At 34.6% G+C, this 12,572-nt stretch overlaps 1 protein-coding gene across 5 annotated transcripts in view; it reads right to left on the reverse strand.

The window, feature by feature from the left end:
* LOC118206068 (protein Wnt-11b-1-like) overlaps positions 1-12,572 on the reverse strand; it is a 152,750-nt gene that overhangs the window by 48,095 nt on the left and 92,083 nt on the right. For all 5 annotated transcript variants that reach the window (XM_085824390.1, XM_085824391.1, XM_085824393.1 and 2 more), the window contains one exon: positions 1,459-1,703. In XM_085824390.1, coding sequence (XP_085680516.1) covers positions 1,459-1,657 — 199 coding nt within the window. In that variant the 5' untranslated portion in view covers positions 1,658-1,703. The remainder of the gene's footprint in view (positions 1-1,458; positions 1,704-12,572) is intronic.

Below are 12,572 nucleotides of genomic sequence, written 5' to 3' on the forward strand. Positions count from 1 at the left end.
ATATAATGTTTACGTAATTCTTGTACCAAGTAACATGTTTTCTGCTAATGTTGCTAATTTTAATTTTCTCGTTTTTATTTCCTTGTACGAAGTAAAAAGGAAGTACTGTAATCGCGAAATGTTTCAGGCAGCATATTTCATATCCATTTTGACCGCTATCGAATGCAATTTAACGATGTTTTTGCGTGATATCTGTATGTAAGGACAGAATAAAAGACTCTTTTCCTCCAAAAAATTATAAAACTGCTTTAAAATGAATTCTGAAGAGAATTTTTCGTGGCGTCTGTACGAACGTATGTACAAACGTACGTACGTACGTAAGTATCTCGCATAACTCAAAAATGAGTAGCCGCAGAACGTTAAAACTTTGTATATAGGAACTGCTATAACATGTAGTTGTGCACCTCGTATTTTGGTTGCAATCGGCCGCACCAAACGTATATAAATATATTTATATATATATCCCCTCTGCTACCCGGCTCAGTGATCTCAGTTTCTTTACTTTTATATGTTTGTAAATTGTACATTTTATGCTTTAAAAATGATTGAATTATGTTGTTTTTATCTTCCGGTTAAGGTTTTTATGCCTTTCGTAAATTCTGGAAGCAATATTTGTACAATTATCGACAATTTAAAAGCTGTTTAAGTGCGGTTAAGTTTTAAATAACATGCCGGACATATTTGTTTACATCTGAAACAGCAGAATAGTGGATTTGTTGCCAATCTAGAGAAACTAAGCTTCCCAACAACAAAGATAACGCCTTCATTTATTATTGCCAATTAAATCATGCTTAATCCTTTCTGGAATTTTTTCGAGGAAATAAGTATTTAAGATTTAATTCGTAATTTTTAATACAGATATTTTGAGCTTTTATGTATTTTTGCCTTGTCGCGAAGTGAGAACTGAATTAATTGAAGGAGGAATACTCAATCGTCTTCGAAAAGTTTCTTTTTTGTTTTGCTTGCTTAATTTCTTTTATACATCGTTCTTGCTTTATTATAGTATTTGAATAGAATATGTGGCAACGATTAGATAATTCTTTAAATGATATAAATTTTGTGCATTCTGAGTTATAATATGAATAATGAAATATAATACTGTTAAGTGAACCTAGCGCCAGAGTGTCGCTATGGTAAACAAATACTAGAGTGAATTTTAAAGAATGAATTTATTCTATTGTGGTTTATGCGCTGTCGGCTAAGTAGATTTTATTCAATCCAATATGTTTAAATGAAATGCAAGAAAAAATGCGTATAATTTAATATTCCGTACAAAGAAGTCATGTGGTGTACACATCAGATTTTTTAAAAATGCTTTCTTAGGAAACATGAAAAAGCAAACGATTTTTTATTACCGCGTACCAAAATTGTCTAAAAAATGTGCGAACAGCCTCTGTATTACGTACTTCAGAGTAGAATTATTTTGTTTTTATATATTATTATTAAGCTGTGTCTTACCTCTTACGATATCTTGTGCGAATTTTGGCGCCAAATCTATCGAAGAGCAATTCCATCGATGCCTTTGGAACGTTTCTTGGCAAGTTTCTGAAACTCGACGAGAAGTTGCCACTACTACTGGCATGAGGGCTAAATTTCTCTTACACGCTGCTTTTTGCACAGGAGCTAGAAGACCATACTTGTAGGCTTTCACACACATAGATGGGTTCTCCCAAGAGAGGTATAAATGACTGCGATGAAATCCCCTGAAAGAAGAAAATAATTTTTTTTATTATTACTATTTTTTTTTCTGAATTCGAGAGCAAATTTAGTATGAACTACAGTGGATGGACAAAAATATGGAAACACCTTGTGAAATGCATGTTTGAAAAGAAAGATTGATTTTAATGAAATATGTAGGTGGCGCTGGCGTTTTTGACTACTGACGCCACCTATACAACTTCGTAAATGTGCTAAACAGTTCAGTTGTTGTCGGAGTACTGTTATGTGAGGTTGTCATTGCATTATGTCAGAGTTAAAAGACTTCGAACGTGGGCAAATTGTTGGAGCACGTACGGTAGGTGCTTCCGTAAGCAAGGTAGCCAAGGTGTTTAGTGTTTCAAGAGGTACTGTATCGAAGATTTATTCCGCATATTTGAAAAGCGGAAAAACATCATCTGCTAAACCACAGCGCGGACGAAAGTGTGTCCCGAGTGATCGTGACAGACGATCATTAAGGGCAATTGTGACGAAAAATAAGAAGACCACAGCTGCAAAAGTTACTGCTGAAATGAATGTTGTGTTACCGAACACTGTGAGTACCAAAACAATTAGAAGGGAGCTTCATAAACAGGGAATTGCTGGCCGTGCTGCAATTGAGAAGCCACTCATCAGTGATGCTAATGCCCGTAACAGGAAAAGGTGGTGTTTAAGTCATAAAGCCTGGACTATAGAGCAGTGGAAGCGAGTAATATGGACTGACGAGTCTTCTTTCACATTGTTTCCCACTTCTGGCCGAGTTTACGTCTGGAGAACGCCATCTCAAGATTATAATATAGACTGCTTGTTGCCAAGAGTGAAACATGCGGGGGTTCTGTTATGGTTTGGGCAGCCATATCGTGGTTCTCTGCTAGCCCCATGATAACTGTGTCAGGGCACATGACTGCCAAGACTTATGTGAACATTTTGGCCGATCAAGTTCATCCCATGGTACAAACTTTGTTCCCCGATGGTGATGGTGTCTTCCAAGACGACAAAGCCCCTGTTCACACAGCTCACATTGTCCAGGACTGGTTTTCTGAGCACGAGGATGAGTTGTCCCATCTCCCCTGGCCACCACAGTCACCAGACCTGAATATTATCGAACCTTTGTGGTCTACATTGAAACGGAAAGTGCGTTCTCGTTATCCACCGCCAACATCGTTATCTGAACCTGCCACCGTTTTGCAGGAAGAATGGTATAATATTCTCTTGGCAAACATACAGGAACTGTATTTATCCATTCCGAGAAGACTGCTAGCTGTTTTGGATACCAACGGGTTTCCTACACCATATTAAGCAAAGAAACATGTTTTTTTAAAGGTGTTTCCATATTTTTGTCCAACCCCTGTATTTTACGTATTACTACTGAGTTACCCAATATTTCAGATTTTTGTTTTTTATTTGTGTCTCTAATTTTAAGAAGGAGCAAAATCTCTTGATCACAAAATTGCCAGCACGTTTCTTTGATGTATCCAAATGATAATAATCGTTTGCTTCGACAGAGATACGTCACTCACTTGCATATTTTAAAACTGCAAGTTTATCCAGAAATAATTTTTACAACACTTTTGATATTTCCAAAACATTCCGATTCCTAAAGATGCAGATGAACGTATAGTACTCCTATTTTACGCAGTTTGTCTGCTTCGCCATAGCTCCCGGTGAAAAGGAAATTCTATCTTAATTATTTCATATAATGACTACCTTTGTTGCAATATGGTGATGTGTACACCACATGACTTCCTTGTACGGAATATTAAATTGTATGCATTTTTTCTTGCATTTCATTTAAACTTATTAGATTGAATTAAATCTACTTCGTCGATAGTGCATAAAGAACAACAGAATAAATGCACTCTTTGAAATTCACTATATTTGTTTACCATAGCGACACTCTGGCGCTAGGTTCACTTAACATAATTATATTTCGTTCATATTATAACTCAGAATGCACAAAATTTGTATCATTTCAAGAATTATCTAATCGTTGCCACATGTTCTATTCAAATACTATAATAAATCTAGAACGCTGTATAAAAGAAATTAAGCAAACAAAACAAAACAAAAAAGAAACAGCTTTTCACAGACGATTCAGTATTTCCCATTCAATTAATTCAGTTCGCACTTCCCGACAAGATAAAAATACATAAAAACTCAAAATATCTATATTAAAAATTACGAAGTAAATCTTAAACACTTATTTCCTCGAATGAATTCCAGAATGGATTAAACAATTAAACATGATTTAATCCGCAATAATAAAAGAAGGCGTTATCTTTGTTGTTGCGAAGCTTAGTGTCTCTAGATTGGCAACAAATCCGCTATTTTGCTAAGTTTTAAAGTGTAAGCAAACATGTCCGCCATCGCAAAATTCATCAGGCTTAGCTGCACTTCAACAGCTTTTAAATTGTGAAAGAATATCCGAAAATCGACATAATAAAATTTGGTATCAGTTACAGAGCTTATTTTCATAGTTTCTTAAGATGTTTCATGGAATTATAAGGAAATAAATGTATGCCAGCACGTTTTATTAAAAACAAGATTCATCACTATTTCTACACCACGTAGCTAGAAGATTGAGTTGGATAAAGCGCTGCTTACAATTACGTTGTAAGGATACATCATGATTGTTACTAGAGTGAAAGTGAAGGTGAATCCATTAGGTTGTCCGAAAATAATGCTGGTTTCTTCACCTACATCTTTAAAGTATCATAACTCAAAAACAATTTTGTTAATCCAACTAAGCACCAGCCGAATCAATGCATTTTTGCCAACGAGATATAAGTTTATTTATGCCGGTAGAATAAATTCTGGATTTCTGGACGCGATAAAGTTGTTCAAGGCGTTTTCGGCCTCGTCTTGGTTTCTGAAGCATTTCTTCTGTACAACGTTATCTTTTTTGAAATATGTATGTATTACGGCCCACTGTATATATTATGAAACATGTATGTATTATGGCCAATGAAAATTATTATGAACTATGTATGTATTATGTAACAAGCTCAATATATTATGAACTATATAAGCATGTATATGTATGAACTATGTAAGCACGTATTATGAAAGATCTATGTATTATGAAGTACTTGTATATAAGCATGTACTGTGAACTATGTAACTATGTAAGCATATATTATGAACTATGTAACTATAAGCATATATTATGAAATATGTAAGCATGTATACAGGATCAATGTATGCCCTTATAAAGCCCATGAGGTGTTGTCCCGGATTGTTGCGGAACCTGGACTAGACCCGAATAGTCTAAGTAAGCCCCACGGTTGTCTAGATTCTGCTGTCAACTGTCAACTGTACTTCCACACTGTTTTGCCAAATCATCATGTTACAAGTAAGAGCTGCATTCAGTGTATTATATTTGACAACTATATTAACGTTTGTATATTATTGAACCTATTAAGCTAATATTAGTAAATATCCCCATTTGTATTGTGTTACAGTTTTTATAATCAAGTATTTTATTGTACTACTGCATAATCTTGTAATCATGCCACGGTCTTGTTTATAAGACGGTCTTATTTATAAGAAAGATATAAGATCTTATAGATAATATCGGCGAGAGGTCAGGCGAATATGGGGGGGGGAAGAGGGAAAGTCTCGTATCCCAATTCGTTCAATTTCTGTAGGATCAGTTACACGACGTGCGACCGAGTATTGTCGTGGAGAAGAACTGGCCCCTTTCTGTTGACCAACACCGGGCACATGCGTTGCAATTTTTGGTGCATTTCGTCGATTTGCTGACAGTACTTATCTGCGGTAATCGTTCCGCCCAGATTTAGGAAGCTGTGGTGGATGAGACCGGCCGCAGACCACCAAACAGTCACCACAATTTTCTTTTCGTGCGAATTTGGCTTTGGAAAGTGTTGTGGTGTCTGACCGCGGTCCAACCACTGAGCCGAATGTCGCCGGTTGTTATAGAGAATCCACTTTTTATCGCACGTAATAATTCGATCAAGAAAAGGGTCGTTTTTATTGCGGAGAACAGCAGACAACACTTCAATAACAGTCTTTTTTTTTTTTTTGCTTTCGCTCAATTCTTCAGACACCCACTTATCGAGCTTCTTTGACTTTTCTATACGATTCAAGTGATCAGAAATCGCTGTTTTGCTTAAGCCAAGCTCCTCCGCAAGCTTTCGAACAGATGTGCACGGGCTTGTTTCAATTAAAGTCTTCAAATCGTTGTCATCAACAGCTGAAGAGCGTTCACGACTCTCTTGATCTTCCAGGTCCAATTCTCCATGTCGAAACTTTTGGTACCACCGTGAATTGTAGATTCATTAACACTTTTCTTGCCCCATACTTCTTTGACATTTCGAGCTGTTTGTGCTGCGCTGTTGCCTAGCTTGTACTCATAAAAGTAAATTTACCGAAAATGCCTTTTTGATATCTAATCAAAAACACCTAGTAAATATTTTAAGCAATTTCGGAACAAAATGATTGCTATAGAAATATAGAGCGAAAATAAAGCTTCAAAATGATATATAAATCAATGCACTTCAAAATATTTTTGTTGCTAAAAATGTACAAGAAAGATAACCAATGTAATTCAAAATATTTTTGTTGCTAAAAATGTACAAGAAAGATAACCAATGTAATTCAAAATATTTTTGTTGCTAAAAATGTACAAGAAAGATAACCAATGTAATTCAAAATATTTTTGTTGCTAAAAATGTACAAGAAAGATAACCAATATAATTCAAAATATTTTTGTTCCTAAAAATGTACAAGAAAGATAACCAATATAATTCAAAATATTTTTGTTGCTAAAAATGTACAAGAAAGATAATCAATGTAATTCAAAATATTTTTGTTGCTAAAAATGTACAAGAAAGATAACCAATGTAATTCAAAATATTTTTGTTACTAAAAATGTACAAGAAAGATAACCAATGTAATTCAAAATATTTTTCTTGCTAAAAATGTACAAGAAAGATAACCAATATAATTCAAAATATTTTTGTTGCTAAAAATGTACAAGAAAGATAACCAATATAATTCAAAATATTTTTGTTGCTAAAAATGTACAGGAAAGATAAACAATGTCAAAAACCTGCATTATTTTTCGGACAACTCGATAGTTTGAGTTATTCAGAAGGCTATCTCCGAAGGTTTAGTCTTCTTTACCATATTTGTTGTCTGGCTTTATATCTGTGAAGTAGATAGACGCAATAGAAGCAAAATGAACATAATTCAGTTTTTAACGGGTCTCTTAATTGATAGCAATTTTCTTCTCAAAATTAAAGTCATTATTTTAAAAGAAGCAATCGCATATTTAAGGGGACTCATACACCTTAAAACCCATAAGATCTTCGAATATGTGACTGTTGCAAGAATAGGGTTAACTTATTTATTTTAAAAGCAATTACTTAAAACTTTTTACAGCTGACTACATAATATAGCTGTGTTCTGAAATAGTAATCCGAAAGTTTGTGTTGTCACAAATATTTTTATAATTTAATCCGTTTTGTGACAAAATGTTTCGTCCTGTTTCCACCTTGCGCGCACAGTTTAAAACATTCTGTTGCATAATTAATTTCCATATTTAATATGTAGGTTTTATACCATTTGGAAACGACTGTGAACCAAAATTTCTAAGAATTTCATGTTAAATTTTTATTTTATTTGGAGTTGAGATTATAAAATGTACTTTATTAAAAAAATCTGTGATGTTTTCGTGCATAAAATTTTTTAATATTAAAATATTCATCAGATTTTTGGTTCAGTTAGAAGATAGGGCCCGTATAAAGAACTCCATCCAATTTCAAGTATGTACCATTAGCCATTTTTAAAATATCATGCGCGCAGGGTTGAAACATGAAGAAAAATTTTGTCACAAAGCGGATTAATCTACAAAAATATTTGTGGCAACACAAACTTTCTGGTTACTAGTTCCCAAAGCAGCTATATTATGTAGTCAGCTGTAAAAAGTTGGAAATAATTGCTTGTAAAATAAATAAAATATCCCAATTCTTACAACAGTCACGTATTGGAAGATCAGGAGGGGTTTAAGGTGTATGAGGCCCCTTAAATTTCTAAAATTACAGATTTAAAGCACGTCATCGGTTCGGTATCAATAAATTAGTAAATTCCCTAAAATAAAAAGTTTAAATCTAAAAATCGTGTTTTTAGGTTTAAAATTTTATTAAAAACGTACATTTAAAAATTATGGTGTTCTGTTACTTTATGATAATTACTAGTTTTACGAACGAATTAATTCTCTCAGATAACTTATTTAAGAATTCGCATAGCGGAAAGAATAAAGTTTTATAATATTATTACAGTCCGGTAGAAAAAACTGGAAATAGCTTTCTCATTCCTTTAAAATTTTAACTTTAGCTTTTCTTTCCTGAAATCTAAGAATTTAATACTACCGATGCATCCAAAAATACTGAGTTAAAATCTTCCTCATCTCGAAACGGGATATGGCGGCGTGGCACTTTAAATGTCTGAATCACTCGCAACACCGTAAGGATTAAAACATTATTTCCAGTGCACGAGACTGTATATCGGAAATTCTAAAGATCTGTTTTTAAATATTTTGTGACCTTGCTATTCTACTGAACTTTATGTGGTGTAAGTGTGAAGAACGTGATATTTAATTAATAAATTTGATACACAGAACGTTAATAATAAAAAGATAAAAAAAAGCTTTGCGAAGCAGCTTACTAAGGAAATGTACGTTGATATGATAAACCGACAAAAAAACTAAAATATATATATATATATGTGTAATGTACCAGCTTTAGTCGTAGCTTAAATTATCAGACGATAAGTTTAAAAAAAAAACAGGATCCATTTATTATTATTCAGGAGAAATAGCAGTTACAAAATCAGATATCTGGAGTAAATAAAAAGAATTACTAATAACTTTTTGTATGAAGTTTACTGCATCGTGACATTTAAGAAAAAGCCCCCGATATTCTTTTGCGAGTCCTTTCATAGCCTCTGGAAAGGCGGAGCTTCCAAGAAATGACGTCAGCCACGTCAGCCAACCCAATTCGCTTTAAATATTTCCAGAACATTCTATAACTGTACGTGTAGAAAAGGCGGGAAAAAACAACTTGACTACGGGGCTGTGGATTTAATTCCACGTACTTTCAAATAAGAGACCGTCGCCATTAAAAATAAAAAGAACATACAGTTAGAATTTTAAGTGTATTCTTGACTATGGAATTTCATTATTACAAATATATATACTGAACACTTCATCGGGAACTCTAAACACAGGCGGCTTTTAAATTTTTTTGTAATTTTGCTGTTGTTTGTTTTGTTCATTTTGCATATGGCGTAAGTGCGAAGAAAATGATGCTTAGTAATAAAGCTAAAAAGACAAAAAAGGGGGGGGAGAAAGTTAGTAGGAGTGTGTGCATCAGCAGACTGGTAGACCGCGAGTAGTATAATAATGAGAGTTCTGCATCAGCGGGTCAGGGGCGTGGCCAATGACGTCACACGGGGGTGGTAGCTGCATCGTGAAACGTCATCAATGACATCACACCAGAGGACGTAGTCACGAGTTTAGTTGAGTTGTTTTAAGCTGCTGGTTCAGTTGTAGACTTCTTGCTTTTCATTTAAAGTTAGTTTTTTTAAATTGGCGACGGGGATACAAATGCTCCTGGCGTCCTCTAGGGACGAAAAAAGAAAATAACCTATTTAGAAGTTTTTTTTAAAAAAATGTTCTATTATTCAAAATATAAGATCGAACCCTCAAACTGATGCAGAAAATATGTCCCGTTGCCAATTAAAAAAAATTAACGTTAAATGAAAAGCAGGAGGTCTACAACTCAACTATCAGCCTAAAAACAACTCATCTTAACTCATGACTACGCCCCCTGGTGTGATGTCATTCATGACGTTGCATGTTGCACCTGCCCCGCCCCCTGTGTGACGTCACTAACCACGCCCCTGACGCGCTGAAGCAGAACTGATGCAACAGCGTAGAAAATGAGCTGATGCAACAGCGTGAGCCCTTTCGTATTTCAATTTTGTCCTTTTTATTCGCCCTTCTCCTCTGACGTTACTCATATTCCTCCCCCTCCCAATATCCTTTTCCATAAACGTAGAAAATAACATTTAAAGCGTAAATATTTCTGAAGATCAAATGCAGAAAAGAAGTTATAAAGGCATTTAGTATCATTTGCGAAGACGAAATTTGCAGCTATCTTATCTTTCGTAAGATATAAATTAAAACATTTTATTAGTTTTGCATTGAATTGTTTTATTATTCTTACCAGTGAAAGTAAACGTTTCGAGACGTCATTGCCTACAGTCTCGTTAGTCACCATTTAACGGAAGAAGGAAAAGCATGAGTGACGACTGTTATTTAAATAAGTGCTGAAGATTGCTTAGATACCAGTTCTCAATAAAAATTAAATATTTCCTATTACTCACTGTTTTAAAAACTTTAAATTGCTGACATGCTTGAAAGAATTTGACGTCACGACTTAATGACAATTCTGAAATTTTTATCGATTATACGTCAGTTAAGTTTCTACTTTTCTTGTTACTCAGATGGCTAAGGTAAATAATAGTCACTGAAATCCTTTTCTCTGTGTAATTTATTTGGGTTGCGCGTGAGTTGTATTCAGAATGACGATTTTCCCAATCATTTTTGCAGAATAAAAGCACACATTTCTATATTGTCGGCTGACGTTTTAATTCCATCTACGAAATAAGGAAGAATTTCGAGTTATCATATTTCAATGAAAATATATTATAATATGATATATATATATATATATATATACATATATGTAATAATAAAATTCCATAGTCAAGAATACACTTAAAATTCTAACTGTATGTTCTTTTCATTTTTAATGGCGACGTTCTCTTATTTCAAAGTACGTGGAATTAAATCCACAGCCCCGTAGTCAAGTTGTTTTTCCTACCTTTTCTCACACGTACAGTTTTAGAATGTTCTGGAAATATTTAAAGCGAACTGGATTGGCTGACGAGGCTGACGTCATTTCTTGGAAGCTCCGCCTTTCCAGAGGCTATAAAAGGACTCGCAAAAGAATATCGGGGCTTTTTCTTAAATGTCACGATACAGTAAACTTCATGCAAAAAGTTATTAGTATTCTTTTTATTACTCCGGATATCTGATTTTGCAACTGCTATTTCTCCTGAATAATAATAAATGGATCCTGTTTTTTAAACTTATCGTCCGATAATTTAAGCTACGATTACATCTATGATTCTTCACCAATCTATTTATTTCGGACAAAAGCTAGTACATCATATATATATATATATATATATATATATGAAATGTAGAATCTCATATATTATTTGTGCTGTGAACAAGAATAAGAGAAATTTTGGAATATAAAGTGATACGTTTATTTTAGCATCCATCTCACAAGCGTTCCCTCCTGTACCATTCCATTCCATTTACCGCTGTTATACTGGGCCTAGCCTGCATGAATTTGCAAGCTTTTGCCAGTTGTCTTTAAATATGGCATCCTGGAGGTAAAAATATCAGTGAAGGTGTCACAGAGACAAGATATGAAAAATAAAGGGAAAGATGGCACTTTGCCACTGCGGAGTATTACATCGTGGGGTGATGTAACATGCTATTCAAATACAAGTTGAGTATGCAAACATAAATTTAAATAGCAAAAACATAATTCTTCAAACGAATAAAGAGTCTTAATTAAATGTATAGCCCTATTTATAGATATGTGTGCGTCATGGGACTCATCCAATCAGCGATATTAGTTGAGTTGAGAGCAGAATCTGGACACCCGTGCGGCTTACTAAGACTATTCGGGTCTACTCCAGGTTCCGCAACTATCCGGGGCAACACCTCATGGGGCCTATAAGGGCATACATTGGTCCTGTATACATGCTTACATAGTTAGATAGTTGATCAGCGATATTAATTGAAATCACGAGGTGACGCTATCTTCTCACCAGAGTGTTCTTAAGGACGTAATATGACAGATTTATGAGTTTGGCGATTTGGCGGGCGCCAACAGATTAATATAATTTATAATAAAGAAAGGATTTCGCCAAAACTTAGGAACAAGGATGCAATTTAGGTAGAGAATCGCCAACTCATTATGAAGCAATATGATTAGAATTTAATTTAATCAATTGATTTAAAAATATCATTACACACACACACACATATATATATATATATATATACTTTAGTACTCGACTCGGCGAGCTCAGTTTGTTTATTCCTACATGTTGGTAAATTGTGCAATTTTTGCTTTAAAAGTGATTGAGTTATATCGTTCATAACGTTCCGAGTAAGGGTTTTATGCCTTTAGTTAATCTGCATGCAATAGTTGTAAAATTATCGAAAATTTAGAGTTTAAGTGGTGCTTACGAGATCACATTTGTTTACATTTGAAACTTGTAGAGACATTAGGTATTTTTTGGAAGCAGACAAGATGAAAAATGAGCAATCACCTTAGCCGGGAATCGAACCATGGACCACTAGAATACCGGCCCAACGTGCAGAACCACTACACCATGAAGGCACGCTAGGAAGGCGGGAGGAATACCTTATATACTCCCCCTTTTAAAGGGCGACTGGGTTTTAGGGACCCAATAGCCAAATCCTGGGTGAGGAGAATAATGACCGAACACCTTTTTAGTTCGGGCGCCACTGTAGAGACATTAGGTATTTTTTGAAAACGCCGGAGAGATGAAAAATTAGCAACCGCCCTCACCGGGAATCGAACCGCGGACCTCTCAATTACGTGCCGAGTGTTCCGAGACCACTCGTTTTTGAGTTATGCGTGATACATACGTACGTACGTACGCCACGAAAAATTCTCTTCAGAATTCATTTTAAATTAGTTTTACAATTTTTTGGTGGAAAAATAGTTCTTTATTTTGTCCTT

This window comes from Stegodyphus dumicola, chromosome 9, assembly GCF_044657685.1.
Source record: "Stegodyphus dumicola isolate Sdum_Otavi_A_Nest chromosome 9, ASM4465768v1".
Classification (NCBI taxonomy): Eukaryota; Metazoa; Arthropoda; class Arachnida; order Araneae; family Eresidae; genus Stegodyphus; species Stegodyphus dumicola.